General features: G+C 36.4%; 4 protein-coding genes across 8 annotated transcripts; 3 read left to right on the forward strand and 1 right to left on the reverse strand.

Moving 5' to 3' along the window:
• Positions 1 to 1,330: 1,330 nt before the first annotated feature.
• On the forward strand, positions 1,331 to 6,459 carry LOC112172823 (NADP-dependent malic enzyme). Of its 2 annotated transcripts, XM_024310312.2 has the most exons (20): positions 1,331 to 1,466; positions 1,808 to 1,974; positions 2,771 to 2,891; positions 3,026 to 3,100; positions 3,236 to 3,387; positions 3,487 to 3,592; positions 3,775 to 3,840; positions 3,927 to 4,022; positions 4,126 to 4,197; positions 4,316 to 4,399; positions 4,484 to 4,582; positions 4,677 to 4,724; positions 4,814 to 4,867; positions 4,982 to 5,080; positions 5,176 to 5,265; positions 5,356 to 5,433; positions 5,525 to 5,599; positions 5,705 to 5,795; positions 5,902 to 6,030; positions 6,117 to 6,459. In XM_024310312.2, the coding sequence occupies exons 1-20, from the start codon at positions 1,407 to 1,409 to the stop codon at positions 6,203 to 6,205; spliced, it is 1,851 nt and encodes a 616-aa protein (XP_024166080.1). In that variant the 5' UTR covers positions 1,331 to 1,406; the 3' UTR covers positions 6,206 to 6,459. The 2 variants fall into 2 exon arrangements, with proteins under 2 accessions (XP_024166080.1, XP_024166081.1); XM_024310313.2 differs by lacking the exons at positions 1,331 to 1,466; positions 1,808 to 1,974 and adding an exon at positions 2,453 to 2,605.
• A 353-nt stretch (positions 6,460 to 6,812) lies between these two features.
• LOC112173027 (protein cereblon) lies at positions 6,813 to 11,174 on the reverse strand. Of its 2 annotated transcripts, XM_024310572.2 has the most exons (10): positions 10,869 to 11,174; positions 10,626 to 10,693; positions 10,454 to 10,531; positions 9,780 to 9,892; positions 9,610 to 9,675; positions 9,405 to 9,506; positions 8,762 to 9,302; positions 8,050 to 8,255; positions 7,786 to 7,949; positions 6,813 to 7,209 (listed from the first exon to the last, which is right to left on the reverse strand). In XM_024310572.2, exons 1-10 carry the CDS (start codon positions 11,006 to 11,008, stop codon positions 7,074 to 7,076), a joined length of 1,614 nt encoding a protein of 537 aa, XP_024166340.1. In that variant the 5' UTR covers positions 11,009 to 11,174; the 3' UTR covers positions 6,813 to 7,073. The 2 variants fall into 2 exon arrangements, with proteins under 2 accessions (XP_024166340.1, XP_024166341.1); XM_024310573.2 differs by lacking the exons at positions 10,626 to 10,693; positions 10,869 to 11,174 and having other exon boundaries at positions 10,341 to 10,461.
• Positions 11,175 to 13,135: 1,961 nt separating this feature from the next.
• Positions 13,136 to 18,362, forward strand: LOC112169194 (tryptophan--tRNA ligase, chloroplastic/mitochondrial). 3 transcript variants are annotated; one of them, XM_024306180.2, is made up of 15 exons: positions 13,136 to 13,293; positions 13,384 to 13,539; positions 13,724 to 13,811; positions 13,912 to 13,953; positions 14,351 to 14,440; positions 14,525 to 14,647; positions 14,990 to 15,061; positions 15,347 to 15,459; positions 15,575 to 15,596; positions 15,676 to 15,741; positions 16,076 to 16,132; positions 16,707 to 16,753; positions 16,907 to 16,988; positions 17,128 to 17,217; positions 17,804 to 18,362. In XM_024306180.2, the coding sequence occupies exons 1-15, from the start codon at positions 13,223 to 13,225 to the stop codon at positions 17,936 to 17,938; spliced, it is 1,254 nt and encodes a 417-aa protein (XP_024161948.1). In that variant the 5' UTR covers positions 13,136 to 13,222; the 3' UTR covers positions 17,939 to 18,362. The 3 variants fall into 3 exon arrangements, with proteins under 3 accessions (XP_024161948.1, XP_040363568.1, XP_024161950.1); XM_040507634.1 differs by having other exon boundaries at positions 15,685 to 15,741; XM_024306182.2 differs by lacking the exon at positions 17,804 to 18,362 and adding an exon at positions 17,372 to 17,429.
• A 2,225-nt stretch (positions 18,363 to 20,587) lies between these two features.
• On the forward strand, positions 20,588 to 22,507 carry LOC112174582 (histidine-containing phosphotransfer protein 4). Its single transcript, XM_024312384.2, has 6 exons — positions 20,588 to 20,762; positions 21,285 to 21,418; positions 21,532 to 21,600; positions 21,789 to 21,860; positions 21,964 to 22,036; positions 22,133 to 22,507. Exons 1-6 carry the CDS (start codon positions 20,703 to 20,705, stop codon positions 22,166 to 22,168), a joined length of 444 nt encoding a protein of 147 aa, XP_024168152.1. The 5' UTR covers positions 20,588 to 20,702; the 3' UTR covers positions 22,169 to 22,507.
• Positions 22,508 to 22,634: the final 127 nt, after the last annotated feature.

Below are 22,634 nucleotides of genomic sequence, written 5' to 3' on the forward strand. Positions count from 1 at the left end.
AATAGTACCTAAAAACTGAATGGTCAAGATGTGGATGTGCGACCGAAAAGTGACCCAAAACTCGAACTTCACACTTTAATTTCAAAGCGGAGCTCCTCTCTGGATATGATCTATATATATATATATATATATATATATATATATATATATGACCTTAAATACAATGATCGAAAAATTGGTCTAATAAGTGGTCTCTTAAAATGATAAAAACAAAAAGAATAATATTTGTAGATGAATGTAATGGCGTCATGGCGATTAAAAAAATAAATAAACATGTATATAGTGGTAGAGAATAGAGGAAAAATGAGTGTTTCTTTGTAGTTTGTACTAAATTGACCAGATTGATCAATTACTGACCGTCTTCTTGGTGATAATTTTATTTTTGGCAAGTACTTCTTAGTGTTTGAAAGTTGATTTTCCATCAATAAAAAATCCGAAACCAAAATAAAAGGATCAAGAATATTTTGATCACAAGAAGAAATGGATTTCCCGCTCAACTAACGTTACTAAAACTAAAAACTATAATGAACATATATTTTTATCAATTTTAAATCCTCAAGATCAATCCTAACCAAGTGAATCGCACACAAGTGGAAGAAGAAAGAAGTAGCGGGGATAGAATAGATACATAGATCACCAAAAAAAGAATAGATACATAGTAATGTAGTATCAAGTTATATTCATGTCATTTTAAGGTCGCACAGCTAAGTAGTTAGGTCATAGTATTTAAGGTCATATTAATACTAGTGAAAAGAAAATGACCTTTGAGCAAAAACCAGATGTGGTAGGGTTGTTGATTTGATTCTACTTAAAAAACAAGAACAAAAAAATTATATACAGATATGACAAGAAGAAAGGATATCACAGTGCGCAGCCAAGGAAGGAAACTGATTTTATTGGTGGCTACGATTTCATATCTCGCTGGAGTGTTTATACCAAATTACCAATCTCTATTCTTCATCACACAATGTGGATCTTGTTCATTCCCACAGAAGAAAGAACATGGTTTAGTTTGCAGCTGGTTTCTTTACCTTTTGGTCTGACCATGACCGCTATACTTTCTTTTAGCAAAGGCGCAAAGCAGAGGAGAAAGTTGAATAAATGATTTAAAATGAAACCGCACGATAATTTGTTGTATAAAAATATCTCGTCACTAAATGAAATGATATTTTGATTGACGACTAAAAATACACAAGTGGCATCAAATGAAGCAAACAATGAAAAAACAATTAAATAGATATTCGTCCAATGGTATATTACTCTGGCGCCAATGGTCCAAGTCAATTTTTGCTTCCCAGAAAGTTAAAAAAAAAAAAAACAATACTGAAATAGTGACAATCCATAATAATTTTTAATATTTCTCTCCCTGCAAGTGTGGAGACGCGGTTTTATGAGGACGTAAGAATATGATAATATCTGCCGTAGCCTCTAATATGATGATGTCTCTGACCAGACGCACTTTTCTGGTAACATATCATTAAACTCATGTCATTGCATCTAACTGTCATTCCCTTATTAAAAATTTAGCAAAACAATTGAATCGCCAATATTTGAATAACATCTTACACGTGGTTACATCGCCTGTTCTTCTCTTTGACAATGAAACCCAACATGTTGTTTTCACCTCTTTTTGTAAATTTGTAATAAATCAGAGAGAGAAAAGGACCCAATCTTAATCTTGCTCTTAATTTTGCTATATAAGTGGGGGGTGCATTGTCCAAGTCTTCGCAAAACAATTCAGCTTTGCCTGTATTGTTTTCTGGGTTGCTCTGCATTATTGGTGTTTAAGCTTGTGTGTTGATTTCAGAAGAGAATAGTGGGTGTGGGAGAACCAAAGGTTTGGGCTTTCATGGGGAGTGTAGTGAAGGAGATGGAGAGCAAGGCTGGTTTTGGTGGGGGTGTTCAGGACGTGTACGGTGAGGATTATGCCTCGGAGGATCAGGTTCTCACCCCCTGGACTGCTTCTGTTGCGAGGTGAGTTAGATAGGCTTATCTAACTTTCATGGAATCGTGGATATGGGAATTTTGATTTTTGTGTACGTTTGTATTCCCTGTTTTTTTTGGTGTCGTTGTTCTTTATGCAAGGTTTAATGTCAAGTTGTCTGTACACGGCGTTTAAAGATTATGGGGTTGTTTTGGTTAAAGGTGTTGATGTGTGCTCCTTTTGATTTGTTGGGAACCATTTGTTTGTATTACGTTTTAATTGAAAAATTGTGTTTTGAGGCTCATTACAGTTTGCAGGTTGGATTGGATCAGATGGTCCACATTTTTCATTTGCTTTGAAGAGAAAATTCCTGATTTTCAAAAGAATCCTCAATTTAATTACGTCGGCAGACCCTTTTCTTTCATATTCTTCTCGCACCTCAGATTTATAGGGATCACATAGAATATGGCCTTCTTTAGCATGAGAGGAGTTGCTTTTAAAAAAAAAAAAAAAAAAAAATTGTATCAAAACTTAAATTTGTAGGACAGACTCTTGCAATTTTCGGCTAGATGTTTTGATAACACAAGATGGAAGAAAGTGTGATTGGTTATTCTTTGATTGCTTCAGCACTTGTTGTTCCTAGTCTCCTAGAAGAGGACTGGACAACTTCATTCTTTTCATGTAAGAACAGTAATATAGGAATGTGGCTATCTAATAGACACCTTGTAAAAACCATGTTTTTTTTTTCCCTCCACAATGATTCTAGCTAATGACTCAATTTCAGGAACTTGCATATGCACATTTTAAAGTTTTTGATGCATTACCTGCAATCTATATGTGTTACAGTGGACATACTTTGTTGCGGGAACCACGCTACAACAAAGGACTTGCCTTCACTGAGAGGGAGAGAGATGCTCATTACTTGCGTGGGCTTCTGCCTCCAGCCGTCCTGACCCAAGAGCTTCAGGTTACAAAATGGCATTGCTCAAAGTTCATCTTAGTTCTTTTGTTTAACAGATGAAGTTATTTCTCACTGCTATAAGTCTGCCTTTTGGTGTTTCTCTTTTGCTAAACATTCCTGTAATACTTTTTGGTGATTAGGAAAAGAAGACGATGCACAATCTTCGAAAATATGAGGTTCCATTGCAAAGATATATGGCCATGATGGATCTTCAGGTAAAATTTATTGTTTATTGGTTCTGGATATCATTGTAGAGTATAGATATATTAAATTGGTACACGCCCATAAAAATTGAAACTGTTGAGCTTCAGATCATACAAATTCTTTGGTACTTTTGTTTCGTTGTACAGGAGAGAAATGAAGGGCTGTTTTATAAGCTTTTGATTGATAATGTTGAGGAGCTGCTCCCTGTCGTGTACACCCCTACAGTTGGTGAGGCTTGCCAAAAATATGGTAGCATTTTCAGGCGTCCTCAGGGTCTTTATGTCAGTTTAAAAGACAAGTATGGGCAGTTAACAGTATTTTTTTTTTTTTTTACCTCCGACTCTTATGAATTAGCTGTGAATCTGTCAAGCATATATTGAGTGTTGAAATTTTCTAGGGGAAAAATCCTTGAAGTATTAAAAAACTGGCCAGAAAGGAGAATTCAAGTTATTGTTGTGACTGATGGTGAGCGTATTTTGGGGCTTGGAGATCTTGGCTGTCAGGTATGTATGACAGGTTTATTCAGTTTAACATCCAATAGTTATGCATGTATACTATGTTGAAACTGTTTCTCTGAATTCATGTATATATATCAATTGGAAATTTTGTCTCTAGTTGAATTCATGTATACAGTATACTTCATCTCTAGTTGAATTCATTGACATAAATGTTCCAAATTTTTCAGGGAATGGGAATTCCAGTTGGAAAGCTTTCTTTGTATACAGCATTGGGAGGAGTTCCTCCTTCAGCAGTAAGCATTTTCACCACTACTGTGTCCTTTTGTTGATCAACATTTGTTTCATAAGAACTTTTAAAATTTGTATGTATTGTTTGCAGTGCTTGCCTATAACCATTGATGTTGGCACAAACAATGAGAAGTTGCTGAATGATGAGTTTTACACTGGGCTTAAGCACAAGAGGGCAACTGGACAGGTTTAATATTTTTTCCTTGATCTCTATCTTCTTGTATGTTTTTTGACAGCATGCAATATGTGATCCTCTAAAACTAAGGTGGTATTTTTCGTTTATGATTTAGGAATATGCAGAGCTTCTTGAGGAATTCATGACTGCAGTCAAGAGGAATTATGGGGAGAAAATTCTAGTTCAGGTGGAATTGTTTTCATCTCAACATGTTGCATATCTGTAACCTTGGAGTTTTTTTTTTTTTCAACCAGTTTTATTGGGCATTGATTGACCAGGTTTTCTTTCTCCGGTTTTATATATAGTTTGAAGATTTTGCAAACCACAATGCATTTGAACTGCTGTCTAAATACAGTTCAAGTCACCTTGTGTTTAATGATGATATACAGGTAACATGTTCAGCTTCTTTTGACTCTTGTTCGAAAGCGTTGGGATAACTATTTCAAACTGTGGTTTCTTTCATTTTTATTCAGGGAACAGCATCTGTGGTGTTAGCAGGGCTTATAGCATCCTTGAAATTAATTGGGGGAACTTTAGCTGATCATACTTTCTTATTTTTGGGTGCCGGAGAGGTAACCTCAAATACTCAGAACTAAGAGTGTGTGTGTTCTTAAATGCACTGTTTTCTGGGTGTAGTTTCTTACTTTAGTTTCTTGGCTACTGAAGGCTGGAACTGGTATAGCGGAGCTTATTGCTCTTGAGATATCAAAAAAGGTGTTTGCTTCCTTCTCCCTTTTTCCCAAAACAAAGTCACTTCCTTCAGCTAAGGATTTGTTACTAATGACGTGTTAAAACCTTGGCAGACCAAAGCTCCGGTTGAAGAAACCCGTAAGAAGATTTGGCTTGTGGATTCAAAGGTACTTAAAATATGATTTTCCTCTGTAAAAATTATGCATTTCCTTGGTATATTTTATAGAAAATAGCCTACTCATTCTCTTTTGGGTTATAACTGGGTTTCATATTTGTTGCAGGGATTGATTGTTCAATCTCGTGTAGAATCACTTCAACATTTTAAGAAGCCTTGGGCTCATGAGCATGAACCCGTAAGGGAACTTGTCGATGCTGTGAAGGTGTGAAAATGGTTTGATTATTTTATTTGATGATGAATATATCTTTCAACAAAAATTCCCACTTGTGATCTTACATTGTGCTCATAATTCCTCAGGCAATCAAACCAACAGTGTTGATAGGAACATCTGGTGTAGGAAAGCAATTTACACAGGAAGTGGTCGAGGCCATGGCATCTTTTAATGAGGTTCTCACTCTTTCTGTTTCCCACTTTTTCCTCTATGTAAATGTGATTATCAACTTAAGTAGTGACATTGATCTGGCGATTGGCATGTAGAAACCTCTTATCCTCGCTCTTTCCAACCCAACATCACAATCTGAGTGTACTGCAGAAGAAGCTTACACATGGACCAAGGTAATTAGTACATTCTTGATTTCTTGCTATCTTCTTTAGTTGCGGCGCTAGTACAACCCTTTTTTTTTATCATCTCTCTTTTCATGCTCAGGGTCAAGCAATCTTTGCTAGTGGAAGCCCATTTGACCCGGTTGAATATGAGGACAAACTCCTAGTGCCTGGCCAGGTTTGTATATCCAGCTCGAGCAATTTTCTGTTATGAATTACTACTCTCTTCATCTGAAATTTACTTGGACAATGGGATCTTACTTTTCCTCACTATCTCATTCAGGCCAACAATGCTTACATATTTCCTGGTTTCGGTTTGGGATTGATCATCTCTGGTGCCATTCGTGTACACGATGAAATGCTTTTGGCAGCCTGTAAGTACTGGAAGGATGATTTATACAGTGACATTGGTTATCTAATAATACTAGTGATAAAGCTAGGCTCATTACATAACTTCTTCCATTCTACTTTATGCAACAGCTGAAGCTTTGGCTACCAAAGTCACCCAAGAAAACTACGACAAAGGATTGATTTACCCACCATTTACCAACATCAGAAAGATATCAGCAAACATCGCTGCTAAGGTCGCTGCTACGGTTTATGACCTTGGTAAGTTACCTTCTCTGACATTGTTCTAGTCACACAAGCACTCTGCTAATAGTTGTACTAACGTCGCATTACCGATTGTATTATAGGTCTGGCTTCTAATCTGCCTCGACCAAAAGATCTTGTTAAGTATGCAGAGAGCAGAATGTACAGCCCACTCTACAGAAACTATCTTTGAAAGTCCAGTGTCTCGTGTGGTCTGCAATGCCTGACTATCGTTCTATTCTTTCCCCAAAATATGCCTGATTATCATTCTTTCCCCAAAATAACTGCTTTCATTGGGTTACTTTGTTAGTTCGGTCCTTTTGTGTTGCTTTTAGAACTTGCAAACTTTATTTTATTTTCTTTGTTCCAATTTCGAGCAGCTCTGTAATTTTTCCATTGGAACTCTTCATTAAAGTATATCAATATATCAAAGCAGCTTTACAAACATGTCTTGGCTTATTACCATGGTGTGGTTATTGTCATGGTGGAAATGGGTAAAACTAAATGGAACAAGAGTCCCTAATGCAAAAGCATTCTCATATAAAAATGGCTACTTAGTATATGAGTGGTAGCATTCTTGTCGACGATTTTCCATCCCTTTCTTTTAGTAGGCTTTGGAATAATTCATTGGTAAATGTGTGTGTGTGTTTATATACATTGCTATATGCTATATACCAACGGGAACTGATATAAGAGGTTGAGAACTACAACTGATATAAGAGGTTGAGAACTACAACTAAGAGGTTGAGAACTACACTTTTGGTAGGAAAATGTAATGCAAGACTGAGATCAGAATCATGTAATAGCATAATACCAATGTCACGTGGTATTTCGAACATGCTGATGTTTTACAGCTACTAGTTTACAAAGGCTCTCAAGCCAGAAGGAACTATGAACCATCTAACAGAACTACCTTTTCTGTATATGAATTATGGGTAGGTAAAATTTACTGATTTCAAACAAGATTGGTACGTGCAGTGTCAATTTGCAGATAGATACAAGTAGCTATATACAAATATAGCGCATTACATAACAGTAAAATTCAGGGAAGTGACTCAAATTTAGTGCAAGTCATCAGAAACTTGGGAACTCCGAATCCCCCAAAACAATTTAGGCTTCAAATTCTTTTTTGTGGCTGTGAAGAGCCAACCCATTTGAGTTTCACAGGTGGCACAGTTTGTTACTGTCCATGCATACCTGCAAACATGAGCAAACTAGCATCTTAGCCTCTCACATAATTTTTTATTTATTATTTACAAGACTCACACAACAATCAAATTCTAAGATCACTCCAATCAAATAAGTCATAGAAATTAGCAGCATAAAATATTATCATTAGAAAACCAAACCATCAATTACAATAAAGTGACAAAATTCCCAGGATTTGAAAGGGGATAAATAGCACATCAATAAATTGCCCAGATTTACTATCCTTGCAATTGCACCTCAGGTTACAGTCATTCCATGTAATATTATGATTATGACACAAGTTCTTTTCCCGAAATCATGAACTACATTTCAGCATTTGTTTGACCATAATCTTACAAACTCCCTCAAGTTTGCTAATCACCTCATATCTTGAAATCACACTGTCATGGTTTCACATGTAAGCTCTATAAAGATATTATTGTTTTGTCCTTTGAAAAAGCATCAAACAGGAAAAACCCATTGGCCTTGAGGACAATAAATGCACTACGATGTAAAGAAAATAAGGATTTGGTAAGAATAATAACTTGATCAGAGAATTAGAACAATGCTAGTACAAGGTCATACCCAGGAAACCAGCTGTATTCTTTCACTGCTGAACCTACGAGTGCCAAGCCAGTTGCTTTGTAGAGAGTCATTATCTCGTGCACACAACCATAGGGGTTTACATAAGCACCAAGAGGACCATCACTTGACATCACTAGCATATCACTCCGCCTTGCAAAAACAGTCTGCAGAGTATACCAAAGACACACACCCACATATGTAAATAGAGCATATATTGGCAAATTGTATGTATTTATGCACGCAGAGTTCCAAAGCAAAAGCAACCTGACAAGTTTTACACCGGAGAAGATTAACAGTCTGAAGCAACTCAATTTCCCGACGTAACCTATATGAAATACCATCAATCTCCAAAAGCTCCTGCCTTGTAGATTCAGAAACAGGAAGTTTACTAGCGATGTAAAATGACAAAAGATCAGGCTTCTTCACCAGACCATCCATTAATGGTGCCCCAACTATCTGTTTCCACATATCTGCAATCAATGCAGAATGAAATATAAAGTATGAAAAAACATGTCAACAGGTGCGCACCTGGTTGACTAAAAACACAAACAGGAAACTAACAATATGTGAAGTTGAATCCTTAAACTCTTTTTTTTTTTTTTTTTCACTCAATTCATATATGATACAGCAGGATGTTGCAAAATGCTCAGAGATAACCTGGGACTAAATCTTTGGTTGTCTCTTCTTATTTCTTTTTTCTGCGCCGTCATCCATATCTAATGAAGTTGATTGAACAACTCTAGTAGGTATTGCCATGATTAATAATGATTCTGCTAATGTCATTGTAATTCTAAAGTGATTTCACAAGTATACTCAAATAAAACTTAGATTAAACATGTTCTGCATCACAAAGTGGACAATACAAAAGTTCTTGATCGTTTTTCAATTTAGTTATAACCAGGGAAAATCTGCTAATATATCAAGGAATCTTTAAGAACTTGGAAATCAGGTGTGAACCAAAGCAAAGTAAAACTACCTGCCACTCCTTGAGCAAGACAATAGGAGTCATACATGCGATATACCCAATAGGGCCAGAATGCTCTTGGAACTCTACGTATCTGTTTATAGTCTGTATTTCTCCAACTACTTGGATCTTTCTGTTTGGATGATTGCATCTCCGATATGGAACTGCTCCCCAAATCAACCAAACTCTCAGGGCACGAATGCAATGAATCTGTGGAATCAGAGTCTTTCGATTGTGATCCTTGAGATAAGAATTCTGACTTCTCACCATCACTGCTTGTTGACACATCAGATCCATAATAGGATTCAATTGCAGATTGGTGAATTCCCTTTTCTGTCAAAGAAAGTGCACTCTCAAAGCTTTCATCTGAATTTGCCTCTGAGTCATTGTCCACATCCATAGAACCATTTGAATTTCCACGAGAAGCGTGCGAAGGCATTGCACGCGGGAAACTATGGCCTTTTCGATTACTAAATGGTGCCAGATCTCCAAATGCAGCCCGTGGAGCCCTCAATGGTACATCTTCTTCTATAATTTGGATTTCCCCGTATGGCTGACAGATGAAAATTTTACAACAAATTAGTCATTATATAGATGACTATATAAGCAATAGAGTCATGAACCGGCAATCTCTGAAACACAAAGTTATTCTAACCGCTCCTTCCACATCAATCCAACGGCGTCTAAGACGAAATCGCTGTTGACCACGGGTTACCACGTTCAGTGAGCCATCCTCTAATCTCCTATATTGGCGAATCTGTAAAAGAGAGAGAAAAAAAATTAATAGTTTAGTAATCTAGCACATATAAATGAGATGACGTAGATTCAGACATATGAGTAGTAGGCCAAACTAAACATACCTCCGCAGTTGTCCCAATATTTGCAAACTTTATGCTTCTATTGTTGGGATCTCTGTAAACACGAATCTGCAAAAAAAATTCAGGAGAAAAAATTACGATGAAAATCCAGAGAAGGAAATGCAATATGTGGGCAGAAGAAGTCAGCAGCTGTCACAAGCAGTTCCACATACCACACCAATGGTATAAGGAGCGTCAACTTGGGATAGTGCTCTCTCAATAGCGACTACAAAATTGGGTTGAATAACTCTTAGTGGAAGGGTAGCGTCTGGGAACAGGACAACTCCTGCGATACACCACGTAGAAAAAATCTAAGTTTTCTTTAAACATTGAATAACTATAAAATGAATAAAAGCATTGTGACAATATGAGAAAGAGGAAGAGCTGAAGAAGGCATTCCCAAAACATCATCAGTGCCTTACTTAACTTTAATTCTTCTATATCCTCATGCATTTGGACGAAAATGGTTTGGGCTAACAATCAGGTAATGTTATTACAGCAGCTAAAACATCAGTCGCAACAAAGTTCAGAAAGGTGGCAGTAGTGAGATACCACTAGCACAGACTCTTGTGATATCTCTAGGGAGCTATTCCATTGACAGGGAGCATTTAAAAGACACTATTATATTTTGAACATCTAACAAGAATCTGAATTGTATACATACCGTATAAACTATCTGTTATTCCCCTAATATTTTCATATACTTTAGTCAAGTAATTCTTTCTTCACATTACTCGGAAATGTCGATAACACACACATGCTAAAGTGTTGTATAACTTCGGCTGCCACCGCGGTGAGAGACTGGATCAAATTGAACTATCGAATGTAATAATACATAGAGGAGTACCTTCGAGATAGAAGATTGGGAGGTTCAATACCGCACCGCCATCCAAGAACGCCATCCTATGATGAGTGTCTTCAACCTCTGTTACAAATAACAATGAACTAAGCAATTGAGCATCAAAACTTTGAACCAGTAACTACACAAAAACGAATAAATATACAGATTAAGTGCATACCGCCAAGATATGTATGCAATGAAGCCAAACAAGTATTGAAGGTATATTCATCAGCCATGCCGCGACCACTTCCAAGTTAAAATTTCCATAACGAAGTCAGTATCCAAATCTCACAGTAAAAAAAAAAAAAAATCAATTCGAATTGGATTCATAAACCCTAGGTCCCAAATTAAGCATATAAATTCACAGGTCTAGTGATGAGTTACGAGTTAAAAGAAGAAGAAGGTGGAGGATGATAATTACGTGGCGGCGGCGTCGTCGGCGGAAGAGTCGTCGTTGTAGTCGTCATCGACCTCCTCGACCTCCAGCTCCTCGAGATCGAGTGCTCGAATCTGCTCGATCTGTAGCCGCTCTCTCGCCAGAAGGCGTTCGTTGTCGGCCATCGTTGAGATGTTACCTCGCTGTGAATTTCGAGTGCTTTTGTTTGGAAGAAATGAGGGGGGTTTGAATGGTTACCCTCCGGGCGGTGGCACTGTTATTTCTCCCGCTCTAATCAGTTGTCTCCCTCCACTGACCTGGTGCCACTGACTCACACACTTGCCACAGCCTCACGGCACTTGGCCGAATATTCTAGCATTGTTGAATAGAATAAAATAAAAAATAAATTACGAGCTTCTATTCATATCTTCAAAATTTGTATTTGTCTATTTGGACCTCTCACTTTTTTCAAGTAATAGTTGACTTTGTTAACTCATGTCAAATTACCAATAAAGACACAAATAAAGGGGAAAAAAAAAAAAATCTCTTCTTATCTCTATGAACTGTAATAGTCTTCAACTTGGGAAAAATTTTCTCCTCCAATGTAAACCCTAAAATATATATCGCCAAATGTTATTTAATGTTGAAGTCAAAATTTTCTGAATTTGATTTTGCCTTCGTAAAGTGATAGACTTCCCTACTCACATAGCTGACAATTTACAAGATCTATCACTGCGCTATAAAAAAAAATTAAAAAAAAAAGAGAGAAAATGGGAAATACAAAAACACCTTAGTTGATGAGCCCTACTCATTCTGAACGCAATCAAACATGTGAACGAGCAGCGACAAAAGCAGTACTCCAGTACGTTTATATGACAACGCAGCAATGGGTAATTGTCCACAAGATCTTCCCGCACATCATCAATGCAAAACAATTTTATGTGGAACTATTCTATAAATATGATAAACAATTCGACCTTCTGATATAAATATATGGAGAATGCACTAGACTCATGGTTGATTATTGTAATTTCCTCCATTATCCCATACATATCTAAAACAAAAGGACCATGCATGTTCATTTCAAGCTGCTATGGAAACAAGTAGGAGAGAATCAGTTTAGGGACAATGACACCTAAATGCAATGAAAATAATACTTGGAAAACATATTTGTACGAGATGATGAACAAACATGGTATTGTTGCCTACGCTAACCAAGAGTCGACAATTCATTAAAAAAGTTCTAGCACCTCTGTTACTCGTATATGGAGGATGAACTTAAAAAAAAAAAAAAAACGCTGCGATTCCAAATCTTCAAAAACTGAAGGAGATCCAACTACTCATTTTTGAGAGTATGAATAGAATCTAAAAAAAGAAAGGGTATTTTATTGATTTTATTAGACGATGGGCATTAAAGGAAAATTAGAGAGGTGTAGATAGCAAATTGGTTATTTGTAAAAGTAAGTTGGAGGTCTATTAAGTATGGAGGTCCAAATGTCAAATTTGGAGGTATGAATAGAAGCTCCCAAATAAATTTACCTTTTTAAGACAAAAAAAAAAAAGGAAAAAGAAAAAAGAAATCTGATAAATATATAGGAATTTTCAAGACGACTAGCTTTCACGTGAGTCACTCGATGGCGAACTAATTTAGTGTAGATGTTGGTTGACTTGGTTCGCCGCCCCTTATATGCACAGGTGGCTCCATTTGACAGACTTCAAGGTGTTATGAGAGTACTCGAATTCTGTCAACACCTTTTTAATATTGAAATTCTCATATGCTATAATTTCTTTTCGTAAAATATGAGTTTTAGGAGTTTTTTCAAGTGAGAGAACTCAAAAATCTTCACCCAATTATATATATATATATATATATATATTCTTTTATAATTTTTCCAATTTTCAAACTTTAGAAATTAGTAACAAAAAGCAATATTGAGATTTATGAAGTTTGCTAGTTCTATAATTACGATTTGATTTATCGGTGAAAATAGTTTGACGAGAATAAGAACATGATTTATCAATTTTACGATCGGTTTATATGGAGTTGGAATATCACACTACATCTTTATGTGTGCTTAGTTTCACTTACATGGATGTAAATATTACAAACCTCACTTGAATACATACATGATTAGCCTCGCTTGATTAATAGATGTGGTTAACCTCTTACTTGTAACGACTTGAACGTCATTAGTCTCGCTAGATTTCATGCCTAACTTTCTTGTATTATTATCAAGAAAAAAGTGCAAAAATTTGATAAATGGTAAAGCTGTAACTTCTGAACAAAGACAAAACGGGTAATTGGTAATTTAATCGCCACTCACTCCGTCACTCGTCGAGACACATATATAAAGGAGCGTCGGATAAAATTTCCAAAGCCGCGAAACCAAGCGAAGGCCATGGGTCGCTTAGTCCTCTCTCACTTCCTCACCATCTCCAACTCTTCTCCTCGCCTCGCTTCTTCCTCACTGTAATCTCTCTCTCTCTCTCTCTCTCTCCTCGCCGTCAATCTCCAATTGAAAGCTTCACATTCTTGTATGGTTTTGATTTTTTGATGCAGGCGCGCTGGTGGATTTCAAATCAGGCACTTGAAAGGAGCTAGTTTAAGTCCTCAGAATTGGCTTCCGAGTCCACGAAGCTCCGCCGGATTCCGATGCTGTTGCAGCGTTTCGCTCTCGCAACCGGCTGTTTCCGAGAGTTCTCCGACCACTGTAAAGTAATCCTTTCCATTTTTTTTACTATTTACTGCCAAATTCTTACTTGTTCCGTCTTATATGTAGCTACATTGTAGATGATATTGGTTAAATTGAAAAATTTATTGGTCACACACATATTTGAATAGATTGGAATTGGATTACATTTGTATTCAGGTTCATTGAATTTAGATTCTTCATTTGTAGGAAGAGAATAGTGTCTGGAGTCCAGCCGACAGGTTCTATCCACCTGGGGAATTATCTCGGTGCCATACGAAACTGGATTACATTACAGGTAGCACTGAATTGTGTGCTTTAGGAGTAGCTAATTGAATCTGATATGTTTAGATAGTTAGCTAATATGCAATGTGGTATCTATTGGCTATTGCTTGCAGAATACATATGATACTCTCTTTTTCATTGTGGACCTCCATGCGGTATGTTTTCAGTTCCTTAATTCATCTTTTAATTTATGATGTGATACTCTTTTTTCACTTTCCATTGTTGCTTGTGCATGTAGTACCCACAGATAGATTAGACTCTTAGAGTAGAATCATTTGCTTATAAGATTCATTGGCTTGTTGTTTGTAATATGTGCTGTGGTATTCACGGAAGTAATTGCGGACTGCTGATGTTCTCTTTAAATGATAAATTTTTGTGGCCATAGTGTACAATTAGAACAGAACGTGTTTTTTTTTTTTTTTCAGTGTGGGACTGTAAATATATGAATACATGGAGAAAGAGGCTCAGGGTTTGTCTTGCCATGCTTGGAAAATGAATCTGGTTTATGATTTTCTTATTAGCATTTCAAAGTTTTCGTTTTCCTTCTCACAGATTACATTACCGTATGATGCACAACAATTATCCAGGGCAACGAGGGATACAGCAGCTCTTTATTTGGCATGTGGAGTTGACACCTCGAAGGTCCAAGGCAGATATTGGTCCTTTCTGATGTTTGTCAGAAGATTTTACTTCTGCTTATGTTCTATTATGATTTTGTATGTGCAGGCATCTGTCTTCGTGCAGTCTCATGTTCGTGCCCATGTAGAACTGATGTGGCTTTTAAGTTCTGTAGCACCTGTTGGATGGCTTAACAGAATGATTCAGTTTAAAGAGAAATCACGCAAGGCGGTGCGTTTATAGCTGTATGAAAGCTCTGTCATCTGTTTTGTGTCTAATCTACTTAGAAGTGTTCTCATTGATGACAAATTATACAAATAGGAAATCATTCTGGTCAATATGTTAGGGTTTTTATCTCTCACTCTGTTTTTATTGACAGTAGCAGACAAATAATCAATCAAGATTTTTTCTTGACTAGCATTTTTACGACTTATTGTCATTTATTAAATTGTTTGTATCTCAATTTGGTTATTGTAGTTCTTCATAGAAATAGCTTTAAATTGCCTGTTTTGGGTGTTTTACAGTTTCTACATGTTAAATTGTATGATTTATCTTTTGGGTCTGCTATTGTAGGGGGATGAAAATGTTGGTGTTGCTCTCTTGACTTACCCTGTTTTGATGGCATCTGATATTCTTTTATATCAGGTAATCCTCAAAACTTCCAGATAGGATTTGAAATATTATATCAGATAATTATCTCTCTCCTAAGTACAGAGTGCAGATTGAGGTTTTGGGTTCCTTTACTGGATGCATCAGCTGAGTTACACATAGAAGCACTGCAGTTGTTACAACCATTTAAGGTGTAATAATCATGCAGTACTTGTAGCAACTTCAATGCTTCTATGTGTGTGCTTGGTTAACTATACATATTGATGATAGTTAACAATTATGCCATCTATTATTCTTATGATTTCCTGCATGCTTCTGTAGTCTGACTTTGTCCCAGTCGGTGAAGATCAAAAGCAGCATTTGGAGTTGACACGTGAGCTGGCTGAGCGTGTTAATAATTTATTTGGAGGACGGAAATGGAAAAAATTAGGAGGGTGAGAGTTTACAACTTACAAATATGAGATCATCCATGACTTAGACATGAAAGTTTTCCATTTAACTCGATGACTATTTTATATGTTAACATATGTATTTTATACGTGGATGCAGGAGAGGAGGTGCACTTTTCAAGGTGATTTTTTTTGGTTGTTAATGTTGACTTGAGCTTGTCAGCATCATAAGATTAATAACTATGGCCTTTTGTTGTTAAGGTCCCTGAGCCTCTTATACCACCAGTTGGAGCTCGAGTGATGTCCCTTACTGATGGTTGTTCCAAGGTTGTTCCTTTTTGATTGTTTGAGTTCTCATATCAACTTACAGCAGAATAGTGTACATCTGATTTTGTGTTCACAGTATTTTCTATTTTGGAAGGGATGTTTATATTATTGTTTTAGGTAACGATGAAATATATCCATCTAGCATCAAAGTAGAAAATGAATAAAACTACAGTTTTAAAAGTGAATTAAGACTATGAAGCACTTGAGGGATATGATAGTCAGATAATGACCAAAGGAAGAAGAAAATAGATGGGTTTTGGTTAGTATGAAACTACAGCTATGAAACATCCTACACTTTTAGTTACTGACATATCTTTTGATTGCAACATCACAGATGTCCAAATCGGCGCCTTCTGATCAGTCGCGGATAAATCTTCTCGACCCAAAAGATGTGAGAGATAGAAATTTGCCCACTCCTTGTTTTTGGTTCTATATGGATCCTTTTATCAGCATAATAGCATGCGTGTACGATGTGTTTTGTGTTTATCAATTGTCATTGATTTTGACATAACCAAGCTTTAGCGTAGGTTTGCATTATTCTATTATTTCTATATGTATATTGACGTTATGGAGGTTGAATTGACTGTCACAAACTAGTCTAGATTGCCTCACACTCCTTTAATCTGATGCTGCTTATAGATCTTTTTATATTGCTAGAAGGAAAGTATAGATTATAGAGCAAGCACTGATGTAACAGTTTTTCTTTTTCCTGACGTTGAAACTTCTCAGAATAGTTAAAGTAGTCAAGAGTACTGCAATTTCTGCCAGAACCATTTATCTATCATTCTCATTTCACTTCTTGTTGCTGTAAATGGTTGACTAGATCCATACCTTGGCATTTATTAATTAAGTACTTTTATTGATCCTTGTGGCCTACCTATTTTGGTTTTGTTTTCGATTTATTTTCTTTAGTTTCATATTATTCCCCTCAGGAAGTTGATCCAAGTGTCTTCATTGTTCTATAGGTAATAGCTAACAAGATAAAGAGGTGCAAAACAGACTCATTTCCAGGGTGAATATCTATCTTCCAAATCATTTGAATCTTTTTCACTTTGATGTTCTGCTTCGTGGATTTTTTTTCTTTTTATGATGCTGTGTTTGTCCCTTTTTTTATTGGGAGGTCACATTCTCTGTTTTTGGTTTGTTTCATGGGTAATTCTTACAGCATGGAATTTGATAATCCAGAAAGGCCTGAGTGCAATAATCTTCTCTCAATATATCAGCTCATATCGGGAAAGACAAAAGAGGTAATTCATGGGGTGTCAGTGTAGTGCAAAATTTTGTTTATAAAGAATTTCGGGAATATGAAGATGGCCTATCATCTCGTAATTATGAACTTTGCACTAGGTTTGAGATTAGTTAACCAGTGAACCTTTATTATGGCAGGAAGTTGCACAAGAATGCCAAGATATGAACTGGGGCACATTTAAGTCACTCCTGGCTGACACGTTGATTGATCATCTGTATCCTATCCAGGTTTTAATATCTAAATATGAAGCATTTTTAATATGTTATGTTAATTCTAGGTTAGAATCCAGCACTGGTATTGGCGTTTCCTAAGATCTTGGGCTAGAACAGCTATAATAGGTTATGTATTAATTCTAGGTTCATTTGCAACTGTTTGCTGCAGGTAAGTTGATTTTTTTCCAATATCTTGATATGTTTATTCGCCCCAGCAAAAACACTAAGGAAAAAGAAAAGAACTTTTATGTGCTTCCAAACTCTGAAGGCATGTTTATGCTTTTTAAGTATCAATTTCATTGATCCCGATCCCGTTACAGTTCTGCTGAGATGATTCCCTTTCAGCTGTTGGGCAATTTACCTTTATTTGTTAGGATGCACAAACTGCTCACAATAAATTGGTGGGAATATTGTATTATATTGCTTGCCTTTGTATTATTCGGCCAAAGATATATTGATGTCATTTGTCCAATCATTTAATTGATTCGCGTGGTCTTCAATTTTAGGAAATGATCGTTTTCACTTGTCATTACGTGTACCATATTATTCCATCATTGATTGTGGTGTTCCCTGTTAACATCTTCATTTTCTACTTTTGCAGGTTCGCTACGAGGAAATCATTTCTGATGCAGCTTATTTGGATGGAATTTTGGCAGAAGGTGCCACGAAAGCTTCAGATATAGCTGATACTACTCTCAATAATGTTTATCAGGCTATGGGATTCTTGCGGAGATGAGCAGAACCGATGCTGCAGGAAGAATCCATGTGAAAAGACCAGTAAGATAGAAACTTAAAGTCTACTTTGGATGATGGATGACCACCCCCCCCCCCACACAACTTTTTTCGGAGTATAACAACCATTAGCATATTCTTGATGAGTGGAAAGTTATTTGAGGGAAAGGCCTCGAATATTAATTGATGTTGTTGCCTCTGTCCAGATAGGTGTATTTTTCATTCAATATAATTTTGTGATTTGGTAGTTTCTCTTTTAAAATGTAGTATAATGTGACGATCCGATGATTAATATTTTATTTTCTTCCTACAATCAGGGAATTGTCATTTGTCTGCTAGAAGCCACGCCTCTTTTAGTCTTTTTTCCTCAAAAAACATTGTAACAATACGATACTCTAATGGTAAACCTATGATCACTTCGATGTGAATGTGTGCTGCTCTTGGATCAGCTGTAGCTGAGTCTGATTTACTATCATCTATAAGACTATAATGTACCATTATCATAAGGCATATATAACAATCAGGCGGAATCATTGTTTAGCTGGTCATGATTCAGGAATATGGTTGTGGCTGAAGAAACTTTTAGTTTTACAGAATGATGTTTTGAAAATGATCTACCAGCATTGTTTATCAGGTTCTCTGCTGGTAACAGTCATCTACAAGCGATTTCTGCCTAAAGGTATTTTCTTCACTCAGAGTTTTCGAAATTTTATTTTTGGAGAAGCTTTTTCTTGGAAGCTCGTATCTGTTTAGAAGAAACCTAAACCTACATGACCGGTATGAGTTTATCACATATGTGGAGGGATGGGGATTCTTATCGACACTGGAGATATGATAGAAAGAGAGAATATCAATCCTTCCAATGATTAGACAAGTTCAAAAAACATAAATCTCATATTCTCATCCCATTCAATCCACCCATGGCCTTGTTTCTTTACAAAAGAGGCGATGTGACCACGCATCTACATAACAGACACCGAGTGAATAAGTGCTTCTCCTCTCTGCTCTTCTTTCTCCTTCTAAACATTTCCTGAGGATTGCAGAGAAAGAGAAAGGCACGACAATGACAACTTTTTGCCCTTCAAAAAGGTTATATTCTCATTTCAATCATTTATTTTCTTTAACTTCTTCCTCTTTTGCGGCCCCTTGAATTTGCCAGTAGTGTTTACATAACAGAACTTCATTACTCGAACCCTGTTATTGATTTAAAGCTTTGTTTACCAAAATGTTTTTGTTAATAAGAAAGATATAGTTGATTCCTTGCAAAGATGGAAAGCGAGAGTCACGTCCATGTGCCCGTGATTTCCAGTCGTAGATGCATCAGTGGCTGGAAATCATTCCACACGCCCATGAGCAACTGGCCTCAGCATTTCTTGTGTCACGAGGTTTTGATTAGTGCCCAGGCGTTTATTTCCCATCACTTCCTGGTATTATTAAGCGTACTGATGTACATTTGCTACATATCTTATTAGGGTGTTAACAACTTAACATCATCATGCGTTTTCGGGTAATCTGGGATCCCTGATGACCGCAGATAATCAAAGATGTTATGTGGTCATTATGATCAAAGTTTCCGACTATTATAACATTTTCAGGACATGCATATATTATCAGGAAATATCTTGCAAAATCGTTTGCAACCAAGAAGTTTATATTTAAACAAAGTATAAGATGATGAAAAAGGTAGGGAGAATAAGCACGTCGGAACTTGGAAGTAGCACCTATACTGTTATATCTGCTGGGAAGCATTCTCAAAAAAATTCTGAATTGAGACTTTCATTTGCCAACAATCCAAATCCTTGAAAGAAAGGAAAGATTCCAGGATTTGTTCCAAAGTGGCATGACATTGGGAGAGGCCCGAGTGTGTTATTTGTGTGCCTTCTAGTAGGCATTGTCTGTGGGACACGCCTTCTCAACAGAATTTTGTCTGTGGGACACGCCTTCTCAACAGAATTTATGGAAAAACATGTACTTAATTATCATCAGATTTTTTTCTATCAATATACGTGCCTTCTAGTATACGTGTCGATCAGTAAGGTGTAAGTGATTACCATTCAAATGGTACATGAGGTCTCGAATTTCTTTCATTCATCAAAATATAAACATGAAATGTTATTGACGCTTTCACTGTTTCACAAATGCAGTGTGTATTAGTATATACAGAGTGGGTGCAAATTGGACAACAACTTTCTCAAAATGCCAATAATATTTTTAAATAAAAAAGTTATCATAAACAAATTATATGTGTTATTTTTTCTTGCTGTGATTTAATTGCTTTGGTAAACTCTTACCACTAACAACACCCTAAACTTAATTTCAATGAGATCTTTGATTGGATCCCTCCCGTCTAGGTTACCATGATTTGCAATCTAACAAGGGCTCTCCCATTTTCTTTGTAGTCTGTAAATGGCTCGTTCATATATAGCTAGATTATTGAACTTTTTTATTTAGGAAAATTTCACTAGATCATGGGATTATTTTCCCTTTTGATAGTTCTGTGTATCTTCATGCATATACATTATACCGATATCAATACCAAAATGGATAAACAAGCTAAGATATTTTGTTGACACGTACCCCCTTGATTTGTTCTGTGCCTTTAATTTCAGACGCTACCCTTCCCTCTATGCTGAACTTGCTATAAATAGGTTGGCTGCCCATGATTCTATAATATAACAATCAATCCATCGAGATTTTAGCTCTCTGCTCCATATCCCAGTTTCAGTTTCTCATTTCAGTCTTGTTTTGCATATCCTTGTAAACGAAGAATGGACAGAAACCAGTTGCGACGCCAGGTTGCCCACATGAGAAGTTCTCTCATTGAGCAGGTTCATCATTATTGTTTTGTTGTCATTTTTTTTTTAGGGACGGGTTGTTGGGATTACACACTCAGTTTTTTTTTTTTTCCTTTGATAATGACGTATTTTCATGTTCTTGATGTATAGTTAACCGTTAATGTATCATAATCTTAATTCATTATCTTTTTGATTCACCGTCATCACTTGAAGTGAACATAAAAATTTAACAACTAATGAGAGAATATAACGATGACATTAGTACGAAATGAATAAGCACTGTCTTTTATAAATGTTCTAATGAGTATCCTTGCATTTCATTCTTTAAAGTTCGATCATTCACAACCTAATTTCTTCAAAATAGATATAGCACTGAGCAGTTGAGCTATCCGGTGACCGGTGGTGTATTGATGTCCTAGGTTTGACTAGGGCTCTATTCCCTGAATCTACGAAAGCCCAACTTGTTTATTTGACGAGATACAGAGGCCCGACCTTTTCTCCTATTAGAATGCACTTCGGCCCAATACTTAATGATGGTTTGATTGATCTTTGCAGCATTACTTGGATCAGCAGCAATTTGTCCAGCTGGAGGATTTGGAAGACGATAGTAACCCAAACTTTGTGGAGGAAATTGTGACATTGTTCTACAAAGACTCATCTAGACTCTTCCAAAAGATTGATCAAGCACTGTAAGTCATCAAGTAGCTACCTTTTTTTCGTTAATGGGAATAACAGTCCTGCTTATTTTATTCCTGGTAGTAGTGATAAGAATGAAAAGTGATGATTAAGATGAATTTTGCAGGCATAGTGTACCTATGGATTTTGCCAAGCTGGATGATTACATGCACCAGTTCAAGGGTAGTAGCTCGAGGTTGATCACTCTACTAAAACCAATACTAGCTACTTGTTCTTTGATTCAACTTTCGATCATAACTTTGTTAGCTGTTGAGACATACTGTTGGTTCATTTCAGGACAACTTTAGTTTTTTGAGATTTTGTGACTCTTTGAGTAACCCCATTGTTACTCCAATGTACTGATGAAAGTTTGATTTCTAATAGCATTGGAGCTATAAAGGTGAAGAATGAATGCACACAATTCAAAGAATTTTGTCTGGCAGGAAATGCTGAAGGGTAAAGCAAACATGTCTCTTAAGTGCATTAACATTGATACTATTACTACTAGTTCTTCATTTTCTCCCTGTTGGGGCCTCATGATTATGATTGAATTTTGCAGATGCTTCAGGGCTTTCCAGAGAGTGAAACATGAGCATGAGGCATTGAAAAGGCAGCTTGAAACTTATTTCCAGGTACCTCTAGACACTTTCTTTCTCTCTGGGCAACTGTACGCCGTGTTCGATTAATTCATTAACCCTAGGAGCTATTTTTCTTTCTTATATTTGTAGTTGAGAAGACAAGCTGGAATGGCACAAAGGTCTTGAATGCCACACAGATTGGCGATTACCTGAGGTGCCCATATAATAGGGAGAAACTAGTTGAGAACTATGTATTTTGTCAATTTTGGGGACTCCTAGCTACGTAATATATATTTTACTATAGAAGGCACCATATTCAAGTTTAGCTGCTGTAATATGCAGATACTGAGTTTTGGTTAGCCATATATAATTATCTATAGAAGTAATATTGTTCAAAAAATCTACTTCTAGATTTACCAATAAGGCAATTTCTACTACTCTATGATATATACTGCAATATGCATGTATTACGATATGAAGGCCTTTCTTCTTTTAATAAATAAATTTGCAGCTGTGTTGTTGTCATTTAATTGCCCTTATGTGTAGCATGTAATTCTTAACTTCCTGATCTAATGATAACAAGGGAGGTCATGAGAGGTTGGATATGAGAGAACTTGATACATGTTAAACTTTCTAGTAGGGTACTGATTGA

The sequence above is a fragment of the Rosa chinensis genome, chromosome 6 (genome assembly GCF_002994745.2).
Source record: "Rosa chinensis cultivar Old Blush chromosome 6, RchiOBHm-V2, whole genome shotgun sequence".
Taxonomy (NCBI): domain Eukaryota; kingdom Viridiplantae; phylum Streptophyta; class Magnoliopsida; order Rosales; family Rosaceae; genus Rosa; species Rosa chinensis.